The 26,064-nt window shown below is 37.5% G+C and overlaps 1 protein-coding gene across 5 annotated transcripts in view; it reads left to right on the top strand.

Annotated features, from left to right (window-relative positions):
• The window catches only part of UBE3A (ubiquitin protein ligase E3A), a gene marked incomplete at both ends in the record, with an annotated part of 31,811 nt that extends 5,747 nt beyond the window's left edge, over positions 1–26,064 (top strand). The window contains 10 exons of one of the 5 annotated variants that reach the window (XM_079545802.1): positions 2,113–2,279; positions 5,746–6,056; positions 10,134–11,389; positions 18,350–18,494; positions 22,078–22,283; positions 23,828–23,992; positions 24,437–24,592; positions 24,684–24,757; positions 25,588–25,731; positions 25,944–26,064. In XM_079545802.1, coding sequence (XP_079401928.1) covers positions 2,113–2,279; positions 5,746–6,056; positions 10,134–11,389; positions 18,350–18,494; positions 22,078–22,283; positions 23,828–23,992; positions 24,437–24,592; positions 24,684–24,757; positions 25,588–25,731; positions 25,944–26,064 — 2,745 coding nt within the window. Of the gene's footprint in view, positions 1–2,112; positions 2,280–5,745; positions 6,057–10,133; positions 11,390–18,349; positions 18,495–22,077; positions 22,284–23,827; positions 23,993–24,436; positions 24,593–24,683; positions 24,758–25,587; positions 25,732–25,943 lie in introns of those variants that run through there. The other 4 variants (XM_079545803.1, XM_079545806.1, XM_079545805.1 and 1 more) reach the window with 4 other exon arrangements.

Below are 26,064 nucleotides of genomic sequence, written 5' to 3'. Positions count from 1 at the left end.
TTGCATAGTCATCTCACACTGGAGTAGGTTTTGTAGCTGGCTTATTTCCCTGAAAGAATGGCAAAAGGAAAATTCTGCTGCAGCCTCCCAAAATATGCCAGAAAAATGATTAATAGCCATTGCAAGTATGAACTGTGACTGTATTAGTGTTTCATCATACCAGTGCTACCCTAGAGCCTTTTAGGCATGGAATGCCTTAAATTATTTTCTTCATAGCTGAGAGGAGAGCTGGATTTGCATAAGCTGAAGCTTTCTAATCCGTAAATGCTAGGCTGTTCTTGAAATGAGAGCTAAAGTGTTTGCTTAGGTCTTCAATCCCATGCTACCTGCAGTTAGTATCTGCGTGACCATGGTTGCTGTTTTAGGACAGTGTCAAATAGAATGAGCTCAGTAAAAGAATTCTGCCATGAAACCAAGCTTACTAAAAACTCCAGAAACTTTTTAACTTGAAAATAGGGTTGTGTGATGTTCCATTTACTGTACTTGGCCTCTTTCTTTGGAGTTGTGCAAGGAGAGTGTGTGATGATGAGCAGTTAGGTCCCTTCTTGTAGGTTAGATATATGTTGCAATAGTCAGTCCTCTAATATAAATATTTTTGTAAAGTAGTTTATTTTTGATCAAATTTGCTACTAGAATACAGCAGACTCAGAAGGAGGTGATTAGAATCAGCATCTCAGAAAACAGTCTATATGTTTTATTGTTAGTGAGGTGCAGTTGGTCGGGCTGTGAAATACTGTTTAAATGTCATACCGTACACATGTGAGCTTTTACAGTACGGCATGGAGTTTAATCTGGTTAACTACATTTTACAAATGTCAGGACATTTTTTGACAGAGGGAAAACAACACAAAATATAGTAAATAATTTTGCTTAATATTCAGTAAAAATTTGTTTTCTTCTGAATATGAGACAGACTGAAGGCCTCCTGCAAGTATGTTTGTTTCACTTCTTTCCATTAAAGATGGAATTGATCTTTTCTTGGCCTTGCAGGTAGTACAGTGTATTAGTATTTACGACTCCTTACTTAATAACTTAAAATCTGGAGAGCTACTGAAATGTTTTGTGCAGTTAAACTTATGAAAACTAATCTAACACCTGGTAATTCCTCTGTACTTTCTTATTTTGTCTTCAATAACAGATTTGTTCAAAGAGAGTAAGGCACTGTAAGCTTCTATTTAATCCTAAGCTGCAGTTTTTTCCAATAGTAATTCAAGTTACTTTTTTGTAGTAGTTAAGTTCATTTATGGGCTTTTTTATTAAGATTTGTATTTCTCAATCTTTTGAAAAGATGTTAATTCTGTAGACTCAAGTGTGGCATTTAAATCACAGTGAAGTATAATGTCTGTAGTTAGTCTCGTTTACATATGTTGATTGCTTACATTAATTGTTTTGCACAATCAATTATTAGACAATTATTTAATGCCTTCAGATCTGAAATGTTTTGCAGGAAAATTAAAAATTCAGGCATTTTTTCTGATATTGCTTGGGTTGAAAAGCCAGGGTGCAATTAATCCCTTATTCATCTCTAAATGTCTTGGCTAACTGAATATTGAAATGATAGGAACCTGGGTATGAAACTGTGGAATTAATCTGTGGAATAATGTTATGTTTCTTGAGCCTAGAGTTAGTTAATAATCAGCAGAAGAATTGGCAGTAATGAATGCTCTTCAAATAAGAGTGTAACAAAGTAATTTGTGAGGTAAGATTGAGGGATGTTCTGATCATATTAGTGACACCATCTCTCTAGCTGTCTCTGCATTGCTCCATGTATCCAGGAGACTCTTCTGTTCTCAGGTTCTTGAGGAGGTGCTGTGACTCTTTCAGCACACGATTCCTGGAGGCACATCAGATCCAGTGTGTGTGGTGAAGTGAGTGCCACCCACTTCACTCAGGGAGTCAAAGTCTGCACCCAGCTATTGGGTGTTCACTGCCTGTGAAAGGCACATCATGTTGAAAGGATCAAAGTTTGGAATTGTGAGCTCCATGTGTGTTTTTGCAGGCGTACATTAGCTGGGATGCCTTTGGCTGAAGTGGGCAGAAGGTATTATAACATCACTAGGAACCAAGGGGTGGTGCTCAGTTCCGGCTCTGGGCGGAACTTCCAGCATTTGGATGTGCAGGCATGCTTTGTGGGCAGTGCTTTTACTGGAAACTTCTCTTCAGGCATTGCTGTTATTACACTTAATTAAGCAGAAGAAGGAAAACAAGCAAAATTTGAAAGACGCTCTCAAAAACCAGCGTTCATATTCGCAAAGATGGCTGTCCATAACTACACTTTGGTATGTAAGATTTTGACTGCTTTGGGTTTGAAGGTGTTCTTATTTCCAAAGTGCAGTATAATTACTCAGCCTATTAAGTTTCTATTTTCCTCTGTTGCAAAAATATTTACTTTATGTAGCATTTCTCTGTATTTAGCTTAAGATATCTGAGAAGCGCAAATTAGATGTGTTGTGTTGAAACTTTTGAACTACCACATTCAGTTCCTTGTTTTATATGTCTTTTAGACATCCGGCAGAAGGATCTAGAAAGTGAGACTTACGAGGAGTCTCTGAGGGAACTGGGGCTGTTTAGTGTGGAGAAGAGGCTGAGGGGAGACCTCATAGCTCTTTACAGCTGCCTAAATAGGCTGCAGCGAGGAGGAGGGTGTCAATCTCTTTTCCAGGGACAAGTGCTAGGATGCGAGGAAACTTCCTTAGGTTGTATCAGGAGAAGTTTATACTGGGTACCTGGAAAAAGATTTTCTCCAAGAGAGTTGGTCAAGTATTGGAAAAGGCTGCCCAGGGAAAGAGTGGATGTCCCCATCCTTGGAGGTGTTCATGAGACATGCTGATGTGGCTTATGGACGTGTTTTAGCGATAGTACATGGTATGCCAGGTTGGTGGCTGGACTTGATATTGAAGGCCTTTCCCAATCTAAATCATTCTGTGCTTCAAAATGTTATTTTACCAACGTCTCCAGGAAAGTGGAGGCTCAGTTGTACAGTTTCTTGTGCTACCCCGCAGATTTGGCAGCATTTCAATTACAGATGCAAAGTACTTATCTGGCTTTTTATTAGTTAAAGAACAATTAAAAAAGCCTATAGGGATTCTTGTGTTTTTTTTAAGTGCTGCATAAGTAAGTCGGAAAATATTAATTTTTAAAATGGAAAATGTGCTTGTGGAATTATTGGGCTTTGGGGAAGGAAGAAGTTATATATATATTACACTAGGCTCTTGTCCTCACCAAAGTATAGTGTCTTGCTTAAGAAGGTTATACAAGGCCTACTGTGTGGGAAGTTATCCTCAGGGCAAATCTGTAAAATGTGTATAACTGTGCACGTACAAGCAAGTTTTGAAATGAGATAGACAACAGCAGTGTGGGTCTTTATAAAGATGCATATAAGTCATCCGCTGCAGCCTGAGCTATGCTGTGTCTCTGTGCTGATGTACAGTTAACTAGCCATTGAATTTGTAGGGAACTAGTTACTGTTTGCTACACCCATGCATAGGAGCTTAAAGGGTGCTGCAGTGTTCACTTACATTTGCTGTTTTTGGTTGTTTGTTTTTTTTTTTTTACATAAAAATCAAGAATTAACATGAGAAAATATGTAATGGTTCTGCAGTAGCTTTTTTTTAGTTTTCATGAATGCCATTTCTATGCTTTTTGCTTTCCATCATAATGGATATGGAAAGAAGAGTTCCTTAGATGTCAGCTGTTAGAGACAACTCTAATCTTAATGCTGTGCCTTAGTATTTCAGATATTACCTGATTAAAACATAGTGTTTGATGTAATGAAATACTGCTAACGTAATCAGCGTTTATATACTGAAATAGTTAAAATGTTACACGAGCAGGAAAGGTGTGGATGCTTCTTTAGCAACTTATCCAGCTTGAAAATGTAAGCCCTCTCTTGTAGGGAATTGGTCATCCTTTCACAGTGTATTTAATATGAGTAACAATTCTGGCTACTCTAGGTGAAAATGTATGCCCACATGTAGAGAGGCTTATGAGAAATAATCCTTATAACATTCATAGGTTTTTACACAGGTCAGAAAAAACATTGCTGCACAGCCTACATGTAGACTGCAGTGGAGAAATAAAACAAAAGAAAAGTGTGATGAGGGAGCATAAAGCTAAAATGCTCATGTGGATATAGGATGACTGCCATTCTGTATGCATGTGCACACAGATACAGGCCTCAAACCAAATATGTAAAAACTGGAAAGGCTGGAACTTTCCTCAGATCAGGATATAGCTATTCTATTTCCTTACGCAGTAGTGGCTTTGACGGTGTTGATGGTGCTGTTGTACTTTTTTGTGATCTTCCAACTCTGCCTCAGGGCACCAGGGAAACTTTTTTTATTCTGTTCTTGGAAAGTTTAGGTCAGGCAGACATTGGGAGTAATGGTTTTCTTCCCTTTTGCTCTTACAGATCTCATGATCGTAGAGAAGGAATAGAGGTGTTACTGTTGCATAACATACATCTCAGTAGTTACTTTAAGAACATGAGGACACTTCCCCTTCTGAAGCCACTGCTTTGAAACTCTAGTACTTGACCAACCCATGTTAATGGCTAGGCACAGCAAGTGCTGAGTAGTACCAGCAGGTCTGAGGCTTCAGTTCTACTGCACTTGTTCTATGCAGAATCCTTGCGTGCATCAACTTCTGGAAAAAGGAACTTCAGTTGTCACAGTTTCTGATTTATGTCTTCTTCCCACCTTCTAACCTTTAGACATGTAGCGTATCGTTGCATTCAAGACCTATAAGTTTGACATTTCCAAAATGTTAGAGATTTTGTTTCTATTTGATACCTTGCTTTCATAACTAGCTTTCTTAAAATAATAGGATTTTTTTTTGGTTTGTTTTGAGAATACAGTGAAATATGGTGTTCTTGGTGCTGCATGTAGCTCTTTCTGTCTTAATGAGCAGTAGCTTTCAGGTGTTTTATTTACCATTTGCATGTTTCTGTAAACGTGTGGCTCTAGAAACTGACCATATAGATGTTTTTGTGTGTGTACAGTGCTAGGCACATTAAGTAATCTAGAGATACAGTTGTTATACTTCTTGCCTTGTGTTACTTTGGGGGAAGGGGAGAATTTGGCAAATAGCTGTTCGAGAGCCAACTTCACTAAGCTGAGGTTATTGAGCTCATCTTTAATCATGGTTTTGTCAGTTGTTCAGTTAACCAAGTAACGCTTTTCCTGCTCTTTTAAATAACAGATTAATATCAGATAACTGTGATCATCTGGAATCTTGTGTATTAAAAAAGAAAACATATTTTAAAGGGCTTATATCCTATCGTATAGTATTTATTGATAGTATTACTAAATAAATGCCTGGATTATTTGTCACGTAGCTGTCCTCTCAATGGCAACTGTACCTCTCAAGACTATGCATCAGAGAGTTGATTACCTGTAAATCCAGTTCTGTTCTACTTTCAGCCTTGCTTTGCAACTAAACTGCTCTTTTTTTTTTTACCAGTTGAGATTGTGTCCACTGTAACACTAGAATGTGAAGCTGGTACCTGTGTGTAAACAAGATTTACCTTTTCATTTCAGAGGACCCATAAATGAAATTGCGTTAAATACATTTGCATTTGTCAAGATGAGAGTCCCGCATTATAAAGGAATCTCCTGATGTTCCCTCTGATTCAGAAATCTTGTGTTTCAGTGCCTGACTAATCTCTGCCTTGCTGATGCTTTGAATGAGCTTTGTATGTGAAAGCTCTACTAATCCTTGTACTTACTGTTTGAATGTTTGCTACAGGAAGCGAGCAGCTGCAAAGCATCTAATAGAGCGCTACTACCACCAGTTAACTGAGGGCTGTGGAAATGAAGCCTGCACGAATGAATTTTGTGCTTCCTGTCCAACTTTTCTCCGTATGGATAACAATGCAGCAGCCATTAAGGCCCTCGAGCTTTATAAGATTAATGCAAAACTCTGTGATCCTCATCCCTCCAAGAAAGGAACGAGCTCAGCTTACCTAGAAAACAACTCCAAGGGTGCCCATAACAATTCCTGCACTGACAGAAAAATGAACAAGAAGGAAATGCAAGGCCCAAGAGATGACTTCAAAGGTAAGATGATACTTTGGAATCCTTATAAAATAGAACACAATATGCTCAAGTACAAACCAGCAGATTTCAGTGTGGTGGTGTTCTGCTGACTTCTTAAGTAAAATACAGTGGTCAGCCTTAAAATATTTTACTGCAGATCATGTGAGATATCTGGATGAATGCTGAACACTGATTCCAGATCTGGATCTTCACTGCATCTCCAAAATTGGTCTGTCGTCTTAGATGAATTCATTCATTCATTTGCCTTCTGAGATTACTGCAAACATGGAGATTTTTCTTAAGTGCTGTTGTATGCCTGCATTAGTTTGACTACTTTAGCCAGTTTTGTAATTGTTGTGTAGTAAATGAGATGTAAGAGTTGCACTTCAAATAATTCCAGTGTTAAGAAATATAACAGGTAAACAAAAATGATACAATAGATGATATGCTTGTTCAGTGGGCTTTTTTTTTTTTTTTTAAGTGGAAATAGGGCTGATAAAACCCTGAGACTGTCTTCCATAGATTTGTTTTGGACTGTGCATGGCTTTAGAACATGCCCTCCTTGTGATTGTACAAAAGTTAACCGTTATGTGAAGCTGTGTTTTTACTGAATGCCAGACCTTCCAGTTAGTCTACTAGGCAGATTATTTATTTGCAAATCAAGGTAAGAGAACACTAGAGAAAGAGACCACAATGTAAGCTGGCACCTTGATTGTTGCCTAAAAATAAGCATCCAAAAAAAAATCCACCTACCAAATGAAAAAAATTTAAGCAAAAAATGGGAAACCATTCACAGCAAAGAATTAGAGAAAGACTTGTAGAATCATCGATGAAATATAACTGTTTTAAGAGACCTGAGATGCTGCAGTCAATATTAATTTCATCTTTAGATGATATGAGGATGTGTCCCCAAATTATGTATGATCTGAGTGAGCAAAGATGCAAACAATAGAGAGGGGAAAAAGGAGCCCAGTTAGTGTTAGACTGGCAAGAGACATGTTAGGTCTGTTTTGTGGCTTGTCTCTTAGTCTTGTGTATTTGAATGGAGATGTGCACATACAGGATTTTCATTTGTTTACCTCTGCACTACCTTCCCTCTGCAACATAGGTAAGTAAGAATCTTTGCAATCCATCCAAAGGCAGCCCATTGTCTATAGCAGTGACTCAAACATTGTGCATTGTCAAATCGCAAATACTGACCTGTCTTTGTAGCTGTATGGACAGAGTAACTCTAGAGCACTCTAGTTATTTTTCTTTTTTTTAAGACGCTTCAACAACAGTTTCAGAGAAAACTGCATTCAAAGTTACGAAAGCCGAGGAAAAGGATATGCGGCTTGCTTTTATGCTTGACACAGGGTTGGAAGTTTCAAATAATTTAGAAGAACTGCCTCTTGGAATTATTTAAATGATCTTTTTCACACAGAGGTGGTGACACACTGGAACAGGTTGCCCAAGGAGGCTGTGGATGCCCCATCCCTGGAGGCATTCAAGGCCAGGCTGGATGTGGCTCTGGGCAGCCTGGTCTGGTGGTTGGTGACCCTGCACATAGCAGGGGGTTGAAACTAGATGATCATTGTGGTCCTTTTCAACCCAGGCCATTCTGTGATGCTATGATTCTTTTCTGTAATGATAAATGCTAGAATTATTATCTCTTAGGAAAGGTTTATTTGGAAACTGTTAGCACGTCACTAATAGCTTAGATGACATTCTGAAAAGAGGAAGGAAAAAGTGAGGGAAATAATGAATTTGTTTTAAAAACAAACAAATATAGATTAGAAATGCAGTCAACTATAAAAAGAACCATTTCAAAGTTTGTGTTATAATTAGCCTGGAAACATGTCTTCAGCTCTTATTGCCAATACATTGAGTTGGGAATAGAAAGGATGGTGGGCAGGCAGTAATGACACAGTCGTAACAGAGATAATAAAAAGGTGATTAATAAGTTTTGCTGATTGGGGAGTTTGCCAACCATGTATAGATCACAGTCAGCCTTTTTCATGGTCAAAAAGGTATTTGGTGAAATTGGAAGATAAGTGCTGCTTTTGGATCCCTGCAGAAATTTGACTTTGTGTGTGGATTTGTTGTGGGTATCAATGAGAGCAAGGTCTGAGAGGAGCTGTGTTTACACAGTTAGAAGACTTAGTTGTAGTAGAAAGTGTGAGAGAAGGCACAAATAACTGCATGTATTCAGATGTGTCAGCTAAAAGTCACTGGAGTTGGAAGGAGCCTTTGCTTATGCTGGATTTGTTCTCCAGCCAGTCAGTATCTGATACATCAGATACATCAGATGCTGATCACTGCTATAAAGTAAGACCCTTCCATAGCAACTCAGTTGGATCATGGTCTCAGGATATGACAAAGCTGTTGTGAAACTGCTGATGGTAACACTTAATATTTTAACAAGAAGTAGCACATGGTTTGTTTCTTAAATATTAAAAGCATGTAAAAGAATGACTGGAGAAATCCTGCTGAATTTAAAATGTGTTACTATTAAATTATCAACTTCTATTAGTAATGTTTTGAGCTATGTATAAATTCCATGCACTTGTCAGTGAACTTGAGGCTGTAGTCCTTGTTTTCAAGGGTTATGGCACAGAACAATCTGAGAGGCGGAATTTATTCTAGGCAAGTTTGCTGCTTACACGTGCACTAAGCAAATAAAAATAGGAAGTGTACCAGGATTTAATCTTTTTATAGTATCTTCATTGCTGTTATTTATTCAACAGGACAGATCTTAGTTTTGAAGCTTTTTCTGCTGTCTTCTTATTTAATGGAAGTCAATCTTAGTAGCATGACATAGAAAAGATTAAGCTTATGTTACCTGTGCTCTAAGAATGGTAATGAGGCTCTGCAAAAAAAATAGGTTGTCTCTCTGCATGACTTAGTTTATATTTTTAATGTAACGTTCATTCCAAGTAGACATTAATATAGGCAGTAACATTTGAAAATACTTCAATATATACTGTCTATACAAAGGTGATAGGCTTACTGTCTGCAGAGGTGGCTATAAATTCAGTTTTCATTCTGTGTACTAGTTCAGAAGAATCTGATTAAGATAGAATGAAAACAGTCTGCATAATAATATCTCTGCATATCTAAGAATGCACATCACATCACTCTATTTATCAACACCACCAGTATAACCAATGTGTTTGGTGGTAATCTTACTCTGAAATCATCACCTGGTGCGAGAGCACTTGTGGGTGCTGTTTAAGAAGTGGAGAAAACTGTAACCAATGCTATTTCTCACATGTTACTAGATAGAAAGAGAGATTTGGGTTAGCAAGTGGACCTTAAAATGAGTACAGGGTCTGGGAAACAGGTACCACGCTGTTGATGTGTAAGCCACCTTGACTATATGAATAGCATGTTGATGAGTATGTTCAGTTGTTATTCATACAAATAACCCACCTGCCCAACAGTGCGTGTAATTTAGAAGGCAGCAAAAACTTATAACCCTGAGTTGAGGGGTTTTTGAATGTTTTTCAGGTATGTATTATGCGAAAACTGTTGCAGAACTCATAAAATTTCTTACTTATTTCTAATACTCTTATTTCTAATATTCAACAAAATAAGTTACTGAGTCTTTTAAAAATCTATCCTTAAGTTGGATCATATGTGTGCTCTATTGGAAAAAAGTTGATACAGTTTAGTTCAGGTAGCGTAATGACTTGTGTATTGGCTGTACTGACTGATTTACCAGAAGCATTGGTATTGTGTCACACAGCCTTATTATAAGGCTTTTAAGGTTTTAACATCTTGCTGATTGCTCTAGTTACTCTTCTTTAGACAATCTAATACTATCAAACTAAATGAAGTCAATCAACTGCAAGGCTGTTTTTCTATCACAGCATGTTCTCTGATCAACATCGCAAATAAGATGGTATACAAAAGAGTTCTGAGTTTGTTGTTTATCGTGCTAATGAAAGTCAGGTATGTCTTGAATTTATAAACTGACACTAAGTTGACACTGTTTGTTTTTTTTTAACATGTGTTGATGATATAATGTACACAGCTTTATTGTGTAAGGCATGTTAACAGTATTTTCTTAATTTTTTATCTTAATACAATTAATAATAATATTTTCTCTTGTTATAGATGTGACTTTTCTAACGGAAGACAAGATATATGAAATTCTTGAACTATGTCGAGAGAAAGAGGATTATTCCCCTTTAATCCGAGTGATTGGGAGAGTATTTTCCAGTGCTGAGGCACTGGTACAGAGTTTCAGAAAAGCCAAGCATCACACCAAGGAGGAGCTCAAGTCTCTTCAAGGGAAGGATGAAGACAAAGATGAAGATGAAAAGGAAAAAGCTGCCTGTTCGGCTGCTGCTATGGAAGAAGATTCAGGCGCGTCATCATCTTCATCATCGAGAATAGGTGATAATACACAAGGAGATAATAACCTCCAAAAATTAGGCCCTGATGAAGTGTCTGTAGATATTGAAGCAGTCAGGCGGGTCTACGATAGGTTACTTTCTAATGAAAAAATAGAAACTGCCTTTTTAAATGCACTTGTGTACTTGTCACCTAATGTGGAATGTGACTTGACTTACCACAATGTATACTCTCGGGATCCTAACTATCTGAATTTGTTTATTATCGTTATGGAGAATGGCAATCTTCATAGCCCAGAATATCTGGAAATGGCGCTGCCGTTGTTTTGCAAAGCAATGAGCAAGCTGCCCCTTGCAGCTCAAGCAAAACTGGTCAGATTGTGGTCTAAGTATAGAGCAGACCAAATTCGGAGAATGATGGAGACGTTTCAGCAGCTTATTACTTACAAAGTCATAAGCAACGAGTTCAACAGTCGTAACTTAGTGAACGATGACGATGCTGTTGTTGCTGCTTCCAAGTGCTTGAAAATGGTTTACTATGCAAATGTAGTAGGAGGGGATGTGGATACGGATCATAATGAAGAGGAAGATGAAGAACCCATCCCGGAATCAAGTGAACTAACTCTTCAAGAGCTGTTGGGTGAGGAAAGAAGAAATAAAAAAGGTCCTCGAGTGGACCCACTGGAAACTGAACTTGGTGTTAAAACTATAGATTGCAGAAAACCACTTATCCCCTTTGAAGAATTTATTAATGAACCACTGAATGATGTTCTAGAAATGGACAAAGACTACACTTTCTTCAAAGTAGAAACGGAAAATAAATTCTCTTTTATGACTTGTCCCTTCATATTGAATGCTGTTACTAAGAACCTGGGACTGTATTATGACAATAGGATCCGGATGTACAGTGAACGACGCATAACTGTGCTCTACAGCTTAGTTCAAGGACAGCAGCTCAACCCATATTTACGACTTAAAGTGAGACGTGATCACATCATAGATGATGCACTCGTGCGGGTAAGTCACGCAGCAACATGGAACCTAGGTTTGTAGCATTTGACTGTCACAGACTGCACAGGCTCTGGCTAACTGAAAAAGACTACATGTGAATTCAGTGTTTTGTGTGCTAGACTTCCTCAGCAAGAATCTCAAATAGCTTTACTGTATTAAGTTTGAAATTCTGGACGTGCTGCTGGAGACTTAAATGTTCGTCTCAGAGCACTTGCCATCATAGGTGTTTAAGGTAGTTCTCAACATTCACAGACAGATTTCGTGCTGTTACATCTTGATGCAGAGAGTGGCCAAATTCTTTGTCTTATTTTCTCTAAACTCTGGGCTGCATCATCTTTTGATAATGGGGGTTTTCCAGGTGGGTGTTTGAATTAAAACCTTTCAGCTGTGTGCTGTTGTTGAGACTTGGACTTCTAGGTACAAAGCATATGTAAAGATTGACTACTTGATAAGTAGAACTTCTCACTTTTCTAAGCCTCATTGCTATTTGGTGCAAATAACATGACTGAGAAAGGGGAAGTAGAACCTGTTAGTACCTGAGAACTGTGAGAGCAGCCTGCTTCTGATTATGCTAGCTTCTTGAAGTAAAACAAAGACACTTGATGTGTTTTTTGAAGATGGGAGTTGTGTAGAATACAAACTACAAGGAGTATTTAACGGGAAACACTTTTCCATAAATTTGCGCCTTAATTTCAGAACTTTTCCTCCATTTAGTTTTTTGCTTAAAGCTGTTGTTTTTCAGAAGTCCATTTTTTTTTTTTTCTGTTAAAAGCAAAACAGTCCTTGTTAATTTTTAAACTTAAACTTGCTTTTAAAGCATGCCACTCACACGTCAGACAGGGCGTGTATTTGGGAGAGACTTTGGAGAAGATATGGCTTCGCTTCTCAATGCAGCAGCTATTTCTGTTTTGACTTCTAACTACTACTGAAGATCAGTTACGAGAGCCCTGAAAGAGCTCCCACTTAGATTTGCAGCATACATCTGAATTTCTCAGTGGGTTAGCTGCTTCTCAGGAATTGTTAATACTATGAATTGATACAGAAGACTTTTGCTTTCGAGTACTGGTAGGGGGAAATGAAGAGGGGAATTTGCTATGCAAAGATGGCTTCGGTCTGAAAGCATACTTTTTGTAATAGGCGGATGAGGAGTACACTGTTGTAAGTTTAAATTCTCCTGTGTACCCATTTTCTGATTTTTTTTTTTTTTTTTTTTTTAGAATGCTGTTTGTAGTTTTATTATCTATCAAGCTTACCTTGTGTCCAGTTAAGTTTTGCCACCTTATAACAAAGTTTATTTTGTTATTGCTCTTCAACTCTGATGCACATAAAAAATGGAAAAGAGTAAAGTACTTTCTCTTCAGGAGAAGATGAACTAAAACAGTGTAAAAGCTAGTTCTGGGGAGATGCTTTATTAACATCAGGTCTAGCAGAGAAACAGCAGACCTTCCTCATACTAAAGGTGGGGAAGAAATTTTTGGGGCCAAAAAATGTTTAATGTAACTTAGCTCATGGACAGCAACTAGTTGGTGAGTTCTTACAGCTCAGCTGGGCCACAGCAAACATGACTGCGCTGTTGGTGGTTTGAATCAAACATATACTCATTTGTGATGCATGTGCAGCAGTCCTGGCACTGTCCGGAGTCTACAATACATGCCTGGGCAGTTGCCATGGATCCTGTAATGGATGTTAATGTAAGCTGTCAAAACATGTTATGTTACTGTGATCTGACTCTGTCAAAAACCTAAGGATAGTAGAAATTGTAGACTATTTATTCTGAGACAGAAAGTAAAGGAAAAATTGAATGCTTTTACATTCAAACAGTGAGCTGAACTTACGGTGTTGGTCAACAAAAACAAGCATGGCCCAAGCACTTCTCTAAAGTGAAAAATGGGCTGTATTCAAGAAATGGTGATGATTAAAGATTCACTGCTGTACAGACCATTGGTTTCAAACTGAAAGAGTGGAGATTTAGACTGGATGTAAGGAAGGATTGTTTTGGGTTTGGTTGTTTTTTTTTCCCTGTAAGGGTAGTGATACCCTGGAACAGATTGTTCAGAGAGGTGGTGGATGCCCCAGCCATGGAGACGTTCAGGGCTGGGCTGGATGGAGCTCTAAGCAACCTGATGTAGCTGTAGGTGTCCCTGTTCATGCATGGGAATTTGGCTAGATGGCCTTTAAAGGTCCCTTCCAACACAAACAATTCTGTGATTCTATGTAAACTATGATTACAAATACTAATAGAGAATATAATAGTAATAATACAGCATATAGTAGTCACCTTTAAATGATGAATGTGTTTTAGTTGACAGTAAGAATTACCAATGTTCAAGGACATAACGCTTCCAATGTGTCTTGAAGTTACCCATCTTATTTGCCAGTCATGAAAGAAGGCTCTATCAGGAGCTAATAAGTGCAGGCATTTGGTGTGACCCACACAAACCTCAGGAAGGCTCTAAGCTGTAAATCTGCAGGTAGCAGGACAACTTAGTCAGGGAAATTCTGCCCAGTGCTACCGCCTTGCGCTTTATTCAGCAGCTATCTGATCTGTCAGTTTAAAAGCTGGTGCTGTTGCTAGAAGTGCTTCCTGTAACAAATTTGGAAGTGCTTGTCACAATTTTCACAATTTGTTTCCACTTCCTGACACTTCAGTAGCATGAAATAAGTCAGGACAGAAGTCTTGATTATGTCCCAATCATAGAAGTGACTTGGTGTCTCTGACTGCACTCAGAGTTGGAACTGCAGGTCAAAGACAAGTTTGATGCCACCAGTATTAGCATAGAAACACACAGTACAAAAAGTGAAACAGTTTGTACAGGTTTATATTGGTGACAGCTGCAGCTTAGGATGTGATACTGATGCAAGGGTGCAAGGATCTCATTGAAAACTATTAGAAAGATTTTGCCAAGTCTTGAGTTGTGAAAGTATAGTCTTAAATCTGTTTGGTGCTTAAGTTACAGGTAAGTAATACCACTTCTGATATTTTACTCACGCACTGCTGTTGTTTTTTCCTTTGTTTTACTTACAGGATTTGTATTCAATGAACTGTTGATCTGAATAGCTTGATTTATTTGAATTACAAGTAATTTTATGCTCATGTCAGTACACGAGTGTTTTTACAGAGTATTTTCTATAGAATCTTTTACAGTATGCATAACTGACCATTTCATGATGAAGTCATTCTAAGAATATAGATTATAAAGTGAGGTTGAAGTGATCTTAATCATATTTTTGACAGTACTGGATATTTTAAAAACAACTGTAGCAATCAACTTTCATAATTTATTTGAGCAAGTGGACTTGACTACAGATCTCTGCTAATCAGTCAAGCTGGTTTGCTCTCAGTATTTGAACTTGAATTCATCATGTACGTTCTGCTTTTTGGACTTCATTAAAACAAATATGAACACCAGTGTGTTTTAATTACAGTAGGATTTATTTCTTATCCTGAGAATTTGAAGTAATACCTTTTAAATACTTACTTACAGCTGCTCTCTATGAAGAGAACTGTACTTGTCCCTGGAATAAATAGATCTAAGCAAAATTTTTATGTATAAACTCATGGTTCAATTTCTTTGCTTGTTGTGTGCCATTGAACCTTTATTTTTGTTTTCTATTGAAATTAGCTTGATGAAACAGACTTTGTACTGTATGCTTGCAGTATACTTATTTTTATGTACATTAGTCTGAAAATTCCTGAGAGGGGAAATGGTAAGGTGTTAGTCTTCACTTCTATTACAGAACTCTCACACTTGGGAGCTGAGAGCTCAGTTGGCAGTCCTAGAAAGCAGTTGACATGCTTTTTCTGTGTATAATGCATTTCTTTCAAGAGGTTAGCTCTAATAAAACTGAGTCATGTTACATGGATGTGGTGGTAATGAAAAGCTTATCCTTAAATCCCCTCTTCTGCCTTTTCATCTCCCAGCAGTTACTTCTTTCATCGTCTTGCTCTGATTTTACTTTTTTTTTTTTTTTTTTTTTTTTTTGCACAGATTCTATATGGATTTATTTTCAGGTAGCAGTAATTTAAGAGATATGAGCTACGAGGTGAGATTTGCAGTGGTAGATTCCTCCAGCAACCTAGTATCTCTGGCTGGGACTTCCTTGCAGAGTAGAAATTCACTTGGACAAATGTTGTTTTGAATCCAGACAGCTGGTAGGCAGCGAGCCTCTTGTAAATGACTGCCAACTGGATCAATGAGCAAAAACTGTGTGACTACTACAACCAGTGTGCAGATTCTCACATTGTTAGGCACCAAGTATTCCAGGAGCTTTATGGTGTCTGTGTAGACTTAAATTCTTCTTTGTGTGTTCAGTTGAAAATCTCGGCCCTTATTCTGACTTTATTGATGTATGCCAGCAACATGGGCAAGCGTATATCTGGACCATGAAATGCAGCTTAGGATTATGCTTTCTGGGAAGTTGCTGGAAAGTGTTGTGATTTCATATGTTTAGCTCAAACGATGCTGGCAGAAAATGTTAGCTTCTAAAACTCACGTACACTTAGATTGGGTTGATCCATCAGTATCTGTGTTAGCGTGACTGAAGTAGATCTGGTTATTTACAAAAGAAATATATAAATCCTTTAAGCTGATGTTCATACTTCCTCGCTATAGAAACACTGCTGCAGTTAGGCTGAAATTCAGGACCTCTCTGATTATGCCTGTTTTCTACCAAGTTCTATTTTTTTCTTGTTAAGCATCAGTTGAGAGACACGGATGCTCAGAAGAGCAGCTAAATCCGTGACTTTCAGTTGAGCAGCTTAGCAACATTGTCCTGGTTATAAAATCTTCTCCAAGGAACATTAGACTTTGACTCAAATATGGGTTTGTTGGTAATCCTTTATCTGACTTCCTCTCAGGCATGCAGCACAGTGTTTCAATCTCCCCAGCCAGCACTGGTCAACTAAGAGTGCTTCCTTCCCCTGTCTTACTACTTTTCTTTTATGTTGCTTGTTGCAGTCTAGTTCTCAGCCAGAGAACTAAAGAGAAATGCAATGCTTTCCTGACATGAGAATTTTTGTGCTGTGGAAAGGGATTGCTGCCTCAACTAAAATGCACACGCAATACCTGCTTTTTCAGAACTCGTCAGAATTCATAAAACTTTCAAAATAGTAATTTGATATTTGGTAGCAAATATACAGTCAACAAAGTCATGGGCTGGGAAGAAAAAAAACTATTATTAGCACCACTTGTGCCTATCCAGCTTTCATGTATAATAACCAATATTTATGATCTGAAAATTACTGCTATGTTTTTTAAATGACTGTTTATTTTACTTAGAACATAGCTTGTCCTTTTCAGAAGCAAATTCTTCTACCACATCTGTACAGTTGGTAACTTAAAAAGATTTAAGTGGAAGGCAAGATGCTATACTGTACTACTGTGGGAAACGTGATGAGAATATCAAAGTTAGGGAATCACAGCATGGGTTTATAGAAGAGATATTGTTTGTTAAAAACATAACTGGTGAACTGATGAAGTTCAAAGCATGTTATTTTAATCTCCTTAGGAGCTAAAATAGTTCATTGCCAGTGATGGTCAATTGACTACTGTATGGGGAGATTGCTTTAGATGGTACATATCCAAATTACAACATTCCATGTACAGAAATCTTAATATATATCTCATCTAGTAATCTGACCTCACTCACTGTGGGTCTTCACGGCTTACCTTCATTTCTTTAATAGTGCTTTATAATCAGTGGAGCTATCCTATCTCTATCCTATGGAGGTACCCTGTATCTACACTTCCTGATACTAATTTTCAGTACTTGTTGTGATGCTTTCTCCACATGCTCCTTTTGCATGAGGAGCTTCAAAGTCTTCACCCATCCTGAGCTCTGTCACTCGTCTGCCCTGATGTCTCTGTCACTGGTGTCACTTCCTTCTTTATTCTCTTTCTTTCTGTTTTCCTTTACACTCCCATAGTAAAATTCTGGGGCATTAAGGAATGTGCTGGTGGTTGTGGGGATAAGCTGGAGTAGTGAAATAGAAATGGTTTAGCATGCTAACAGTACATACTGGTAAATACACTTGACAGTTGCTGTCAGCAACATAGAATTCTTCGTAGAGGAATGTACAGGTTCATCTTTGTTTAACTGTACTGCTGTTGAATGTTCTTCTGCATGTAGATATGTTTAATATAATAATACTGTACAAGTTTAGTATGTTTACACTTCAAACAGGATTATTTCTTGCCACGTATAAAGCCTCTAACTTATTGTTTAATGAAAGGACAAATTTCTGTTGGAAAGAGTGTTACAGTCCTGTAACAGTTTGTGTATAGAAGTGAAACCCTTTGCTATAAAACATCCCCTCTGTTTGACTTCATGCTTCCCAGGAAGAAATGCCATAGATCTGCTTAAGGCCGCTGAAGACAAAAGAGCAAGAGAATTGAGATTTCTTCACTGAGGGTCAGGAGGAAAGGAGATTTGTTTGAATAATATCAGTGTCTTTTTGTTTTTGTTCCTCACACCTCTACACTGATAGTGAGATGTGGTCACCTTATAAAGGCATGTCTTCTGTCTTCTGTTATAAGTTATCACGTGAAGCTTCCAAAGAATATGTGCGTATTCACAAAACATGTAGTTGTCAGTTATGTAGATCAAGCTGCAGTCTTTTGTTGTCAGATGAATTCAGTTATCACAGCAATGCACCTTGTTTTCGTATTTGTTTTTGTGATTTTTGTCCAACTTAATGCTGACTTACTTGAAGTAAGTGTTTAAAAGAACGACAGTAGAGAACTCTAGCAGACTTAACTGGCTAACGGATCTCATCTTTGGTAAGTTTCTTGCTACAGAAATTCCCAAATTACTACGTGTTTAAAGCGATTTACCATTAATATTGGTATATCTTAAGTTGTGATTTATACATGCTTTCTTCTTAGATCTGGAGGGTGATTTTGCTTTAGTTACTTGATGTTCCACTGAGATGTACTAATTAAATAATTACATCTGTTCACTCAATAGCTAGAGATGATTGCCATGGAAAATCCTGCAGACTTGAAGAAGCAATTGTATGTTGAATTTGAAGGAGAGCAAGGGGTAGATGAAGGAGGTGTTTCCAAAGAATTTTTTCAACTGGTTGTGGAAGAAATCTTCAATCCAGATATTGGTATGTTGTCTAATAACTTACTGAATACTCAGAAGTTAAGGGTTTTTGTAGTGCCTTTCTACATCTGCTGCTTCTTTTCCCTGAAGCTCCACAGATTGATTTCTTGGTCTTCATGAGAGTACTTAACTCATTGAGGGCTCAGCGTTTTGCCATCAGTTGTCCTTCTGAGAAGCAGTGATGAGAGGCATAACTGCAGTTAGTGAGAGCCATCGTTTGCTTAAATATGAATCAGTAGGACAGGGTTCCTTTGCAGGGTTCCTTTGTTTGTTCTCTCACCTTTCTCCTCACTTTGCTTTGTGATTAGCTTCTAGAATTAGTAAGCAAACCAAAGAGGAAGAACTTCTGCAATAAAACCAGAGTAGGACTATGGTGAGTTCTTGAGTTATTTCGCCCCCTTCCTTCAGCTTAAGAAAAGTCTCATTCTAAAAAGTCTCAGATCTTCTAATGGTTTAATCTAAAATGGCTACAGCATACCAGTAGTGTCAGATTTGCTTGTAGTTGATTAAGAAGAACTACAAATAATTTGTTATGGTCAAAGTTTTTATATTTGTGTTTTAATCACATTTACTGTTTTTCCCTATACTCTGCTTTTAATTTGCAGCTTGCTTGCAGCTTTTAGAGGATTAAAATTGTTTAAACATTATTGTGAATACAGTGTGTCAGTATAGAAATCAAAGACTTTTGCGTAGTTACTGTACTGATTTCATGATTTATTTAGAGTTTGATGGAACAGTTTAATTCCTGTAACATAGCTTCCATTAAAGCTTAACAGCTTGTGGCTGGTAGGTAACTTGTGTTCATCAAACTGATTTTATTTTTTTTTTAATAAGCCATTGTATTGAGCTTTGTGGTTTAGAAAATTGACACAGAAACAGGTATTCATTTTGAGCAGACAAGAAAGGAAGTTCTCAGAAGAGGTAAAAGAATCTGAACCTGGGGACTTGCCCTTCAGCACACGCAAGCCAGATCTTGTTAAAAAGTGGCACTGATCCGTAGACAAGTCTTACTCAGAAAACTGCTGTTGGAGAGAATCTAGGTTAGCAAGGCTAGTCAGAATATATTAGAGTGTATGAAAGTATTAAGACTTCCTTATTTTGGTAAAGTACTGTTTCCAAAGTAAAATTCCTTTTTTTAACACTGGGTTAATGAAAGTTGTGTGGGGTTTTTCATTATTCAGCGCTGCATACGGAAGTAGTCCTGTGTCAGAATTGAAGTCTGATTCAGCTAGTAATATCTGGCTAGTGTATGTATGTTCCCTACAGATGCAAATGCATAATACATTAGCTGTGCATGCATGGTTTAAATGCTGCTGTTTTATTCAAGTATAAATAATTACATGCTTTTTTTCATTTATATTAACTTTACTGACAAAAACTAACTTATCTGCTTACGCCATAGGTATATAGAAGCAGAAAATATGGCTTGCTCTCACATTTTTATTTTGCACCTAAAAATATGCACTGTAGTATAACAGCTTACACACTGTATTTACCAAGCGTGACTTCTGATTTGTAAATGTAGAAAAAAATCCTTTGAAGATTATTAGCTGTCTTCTGATAGTTACATGGAGTGATGTTTATTGTTACAATAGTTCGTTTGCAAGTATGTTGCTAGATTTTTCATATTATAAACCACCTTAAATATTTTGTTCAAGGAAGCAATAACACGGAGTTGGGGATTTTCATGGTAATTTTCATGGTAAAAGAATATAATAATATATTCTGTATATAGTATATAAAAGAATATAATACTCCTAGCTACGTTGTTCTATTGTTTTCCCTTTATTTCAGCTTCCCTGTTTTTTCTGGTGTTATATTGTGGTTTTAATGCGTGGTATTCCTAATTTTGGTCAGTGAATAAAATTGGATTTCATTTTAGAGCCTTTTCAGAGGTGAATCTGGGAAAAATGTTAGTCCTTTGTTATTAGACATTTGTTGTAAGCAGTGGACTTCGTAAAGGGATTCATTTAAACAGTTTATAGACTGTATAAAAACTGATTTGATGAGCAAGAGCTAATCTGGTGGCTTGCTACAGCAAAAAGGATAAGAGGCTCTTTGCCCTACTCTCATTCATATAGCCCTATCCTTTCCCTTCAGCTTTCAGCACGTGCCAGTTCAGCTGTTTAATGAAGCCTTTTATGAACTTGGCAAGAAATTAGTTCCCTGAAACAGTATGTTGAAATGAGGGGATATAGGGAAAAAGACACAGCCACTACCCCTTATAACAGTGACATACTATTAAAATTGCAACCCTTCTATGAAACAGCAGTCCCATGCTGTGTTTTCTCATCAAGTTAGAATGTGTGTGACAGCTGAAGCAAATGTTTACATTTTTATATGCTTATATGTATATGTGTGAGTGCATGTTGGGCACCTAACTCATTTTGTTTGCAACTCTTATCACCAGCTCATCACTGTAAGTTTCAGTTCATAGAATCACAAAGGATGGAAGAAACCTCTCAGATAATTGAGTCTGTCAAACTCCTCCCCACCATGCCACTTACATCCTCAGTGCCACATCTACACGGTTCTTGAGCACCTCGGCCAAGACAATGACTCCACCACCTCCCTTGGCAGCCCATTCCAATGCCTCACAATCCTCTGTAAAGAAATTTTTCCTAATATCCAATCTGAACTTCCCCTGACCATTATCTTAAGGTAGTTACTATCCTGTCGCTAGTTACCTGGGAGAAGACGACAACCCTCTCCTCACCACAGCCTCCTTCCAGGTCATTGTAGAGAACGGTCAGATCTCCCCTGAGCCATCCTGTTCTCCACACTGAACAATCCCAGTTCCTTCAGCTGCTCCCCATCAGACTTGTGCTCCAGACTCTTCACAGATTCACAGTCTTTATCTGGACACTCCAGGGCCTCAGTGTCTTTTCTGTAGTGAGAGGCCCAAAACTGAACATAACACTCAAAATGCAGCCTCACCAGAGCTGTGTACAGAGGGACGATCACCTCTCTGCTGCTGCTGGCTGCACTAGTTCTGATACAAGCCATGATATCACTGGCCCTTCTTGGTCAACTGGGCCCACTGCTGCCTTGTTTCAGCTGTTGACTAGCAGCACCCCCAGATCCTTTCCTGCTGCATGGCTCAGTGAGGGAACAGCACATAGTCCTGTTCTTTGGCTAGAATCAGCATGGAAAAGCCTTTGAGGAAAGCCCGCCACTTACAGTAACTAGAACTCGATGCAGTTTCATCCGCATTTTTTATTAGATTCTGCTCTTGCACTGTTGGATTTATCAAAGTTAAAATCTGTGTTAACAATGTGCTGCTTCTTCGTCAGTAATAGGAGGGATAGAAGGTTGTATACATGCAGCTTCAGCGGGCATTGCAGGATTTAGTATCACAAGGCTCATGCATGCTTTTAGTGATAATGTTGAGTACTAGCATTTTGAGTAGCTTCTGTTACCCTAAAGGTAAGTAGCTTTTCTGTGCTGTTAAATCCAGCATAATTCTCAGGGTTTCAGAGACGTTCTAACATACAGGGGTTTATGAAGCTATGTTTTACACGTTGGTGGTTTGTTTGTGTTTTTTTTTTTTAAATATAACCATAACTATTTAAAATAATTCTTTACAGGCATGTTCACATATGATGAATCTACAAAACTGTTTTGGTTTAATCCGTCCTCTTTTGAAACTGAGGGTCAGTTTACACTGATTGGCATAGTGCTGGGGCTCGCCATTTACAATAACTGTATACTGGATGTACATTTTCCCATGGTTGTCTACAGGAAGCTAATGGGCAAAAAAGGAACTTTCCGTGATCTGGCAGACTCTCATCCTGTAAGTTCATTATGTTCTTTGTGTTTATTACTGCATTTTCTGTGTACTGCCTTAATGAGGTTTTCAATTAAATACCATAGAACTGTCAAAGTTGAAAGTAAATTAATCTTGTGTGTAGAGTCTGTATCTGTTTAAACAAATCCATAGCAATGAAAACCTGTATCTGACTTGGTGGAGGTTGTGAACAAATAAGGCTGGATATTAATAGAGCTTAGTTCTTTATTGTTTTTTTGTTGTTGTTGTTTTTTTTTTTGCAAACTACCAAAGTTGCTTAATGTTGTGTGTTATTAACTAACTATTAAATAGTTTATTAACATGACTTGTTGTTAATCATTGTATAGCTTCCCAAAGAGATTTCTAAAACAATAGGTAGAATTGCATTGTATAGTTTCCTACAAAATACACTACAGTGGCTCTTGACATGCAAAGATTTGATGCCTGTATTGCGCTTCTTCTTGGTATTTTAATATAACTTAAGGACTTACTTCAGAGCTTTCGCAAACCAAAGATGAAGTTCCAGGTAATCAAGCCACACAGTACTTTCTTTAACAGTAGAACATGGAGGATGGATAGGGGCTTCCTACCTGGGTACAACCAAGGGCTTCAAATCCTGTCATTTCCAATATGAGGGATTTTAAGAGATGCTGTGAAATGTTGAAAGAATACAGCTAGTAAAAGAGTGAGGCTATCATGTAAACTTTCAGTAATTAAAACATAAAGAGAGAACTTATTACTTCTACTCAACTACAAAAATACATTTGCACTTGTTTTTTCTTTTACCTTCAGTTTGTATTCAGTCTGAGTCCTACACCTCTGTCCTAGCCAAAGAACTGTTTCTGTTCTGCATAGGCTTTGGTTTCCAGAGAGTCCTAGTCTTTTCCTAAGGCACTGTAAGGAGGAAGACTGACATTTCTTTCAGTGGAAGTAACTGTCAGAAGTAATTTCAGATTGCATTTGTCAACCTCTGACCTAAGCTGTACTTATTTTGTAAAGACCTTGGGATTTCTTAACTACTTTACTTTTTTTTTTTTGTACAGACACTTTCTTAATTTAATGACTGTCCTATCTATGTTGCTTGCTTCTACATTACTTCCTAATTCACTTTTAAATCAAGATGTAGGAGATAAAAAACCTGCTGTCCATTTTTTTTTCTCTGATTCAGTTATTTCTGTGATTTTTAGTGCACAAATTGAACTTAGTGGTTTAAAATGTTCTGGATGTAAATATGGGTTCAAAAGAGTTAGAAGTTAATCACTGGCTCTTAACCCACAGATCAGACCACAGTGTTTGACACAACCCCTGGGTAATAGTAAGCTTTCCTCATGTCGTTACTATCATTTGTTGCCTTTTATATCTTTCTCTTTCCTTAGCATGTGCTCCTGGTTGCTTTTACAAACACTGAGTGAGTTTGATGTTTGTTTGTTAGGAGTGAATGGAAATTAAGTAACTTGTCACAACTGTTTTCATGACAGATTATTTCGTGTCTTCTGATATTGCTCTGTATTGAAACTTACTTATGACAGATCTGTATCTTAATCTAATAGGTTCTTTACCAGAGTTTGAGAGATTTGCTAGAGTATGAAGGAAGTGTGGAAGATGATATGATGATAACTTTTCAAATATCTCACACGGATCTCTTTGGCAACCCAATGATGCATGATTTAAAGGAAAACGGTGATAAAATTCCTATTACAAATGAAAATAGAAAGGTATGCTTTGTGCTCAAGTAACTTCTTAAAAGTAATCGGTAATTTTTGGGTGCTCTGTACAGAAATACTCTATAGAGATTTGGTCTCACAATGGAAGTGTAAAAGCCTATATTTACTTACATATTTATTTGTTCTGCTTTTGTTTTGTTAAAGGGAGCATTGATAAATACATACATACATATGTATGTATTTATATATATATACATATATATTATACACATATGTATGTATACATATAAATACATAGCTTCTATGGGGGTGTTTTGACCTGACTGAGAAACATTTGAGACTTGCTCCCTACCATTACTGAGTAGAAGCTGAGCCCAGGTTATCTGGGCAGAGCCATAGAGTTAAATTATGTTGGAGTCTTACATTAATAGGGGATTCTTTGAGTGGAGTGTGTATCAAAGTACTAAGGATTTCTTGGGGGTTGTTTCCTTACAGGAATTTGTCAATCTGTATGCTGACTATATACTCAATAAATCCGTAGAAAAGCAGTTCAAGGCCTTTCGGAGAGGATTCCACATGGTGACCAATGAATCTCCTTTGAAATATTTATTTAGACCAGAGGAAATTGAATTACTTATTTGTGGAAGTAGGGTAAGAGTCCTGAATGTACATCAGAAAAAGTGGAACTTTTTTGATTCTAATGTAATTAGTGGTCATTCTTAAAAATGTCATCTTCTTACAGAATTTAGATTTTCAAGCACTAGAAGAAACTACAGAATATGATGGTGGCTATACAAGAGACTCTCTTATTATTAGGTAATTTTTTTTTAATTTCTGAAGGATTACAAGCAGTTTGCTTTCCTGCTTCTTTGTAACAAATTTAATAGCATAAGATTCTGTATTTTTGAGGTATTGGATTTAAGTCTTCTCTATAATTCCACTTTACTCAAGTACTGTCATTAGAGCGTTAATTAGAGCATTAATGCTTTGGCCTCCAGTGAGCTTCTGTAAATCTTGAATGTTCGTTTATTTGGGACTTTATCTTTCTCTTATGTCATACAAATAGCACAGTTTAAATAAATAAGCATCGCTTTGGTTTTCTTTGGGGGAATGAATTGTTTGAATAGGCACAGTGTGTGAAGAACTTCTTATTTCTCCCGATTAGAAATCAAGCAAACTCAACAATTTCAAAGAGGGGAAATGCTTTTAGTGTGCTTATTCCTTTTCTGTCCCCTTTGACTGGGGAGCTCTGTGAAGGCAAGAATCAGAGACACGTGTCTTTGGTCTTCTGGATTTTGTCATAAAACTGTTCGTGATGGAGCAGAGCTCTTGACAGCAGTTGCGTTTGTGGTGCTTAAGAAAGCAGGTGGTTCAGTTGAGCAGTATAGTGGAACCAGTAGTACTGCAGGGGGCAGAAGAATAGTGAGGCAGAGAATGTTTGCAGATCAAAGTAAACCACAGTATTTTGGTAATATTTCTAATTTCTACCTGGTTGTCTCAGTGATTGGTAAATATGTTGTGAGGGTTTTCTTGAATGTACCTTGTGAATTGGTAAGATTGGTTGGACTTCTAAAATGCCAAATTGCTTTTGAAGGTCTCGCACTGAAGATTGATGTCAATTCACTTATTTCTTTCTTCCTCACTAGGGAGTTCTGGGAGATAGTCCATTCATTCACGGATGAACAGAAAAGACTATTCTTGCAGTTTACAACAGGCACAGACAGAGCCCCTGTGGGAGGACTTGGAAAGTTAAAGATGATCATAGCCAAAAATGGCCCAGATACGGAGAGGTAAAATTCTGTTTGCTTGTTTATAAACGGAAGCAAATTCTGTGCTTTCATTTAATTTATTAACTTAGTTAAATCTGAAAGTTGAGGCTTGAAGCAAAGAGGTTGCTCTTTGAATTCCGAAATCCATAGTAATGAAATAGCAGCGTATTTTGTTGCGCGTAGTGCATGCGTACGTGTTCCTTCATCACAGTTATTTTCTGTTTTCCCCACAGGTTACCTACATCTCACACATGCTTTAATGTACTTTTGCTTCCGGAGTACTCAAGCAAAGAAAAGCTTAAAGAAAGATTATTGAAGGCCATCACATACGCCAAGGGATTTGGCATGCTGTAA

The sequence above is a fragment of the Tetrao urogallus genome, assembly GCF_951394365.1.
Source record: "Tetrao urogallus genome assembly, chromosome: 1".
Lineage (NCBI taxonomy): Eukaryota > Metazoa > Chordata > Aves > Galliformes > Phasianidae > Tetrao > Tetrao urogallus.
This window is presented reverse-complemented; position numbering and strand designations above follow the sequence as displayed.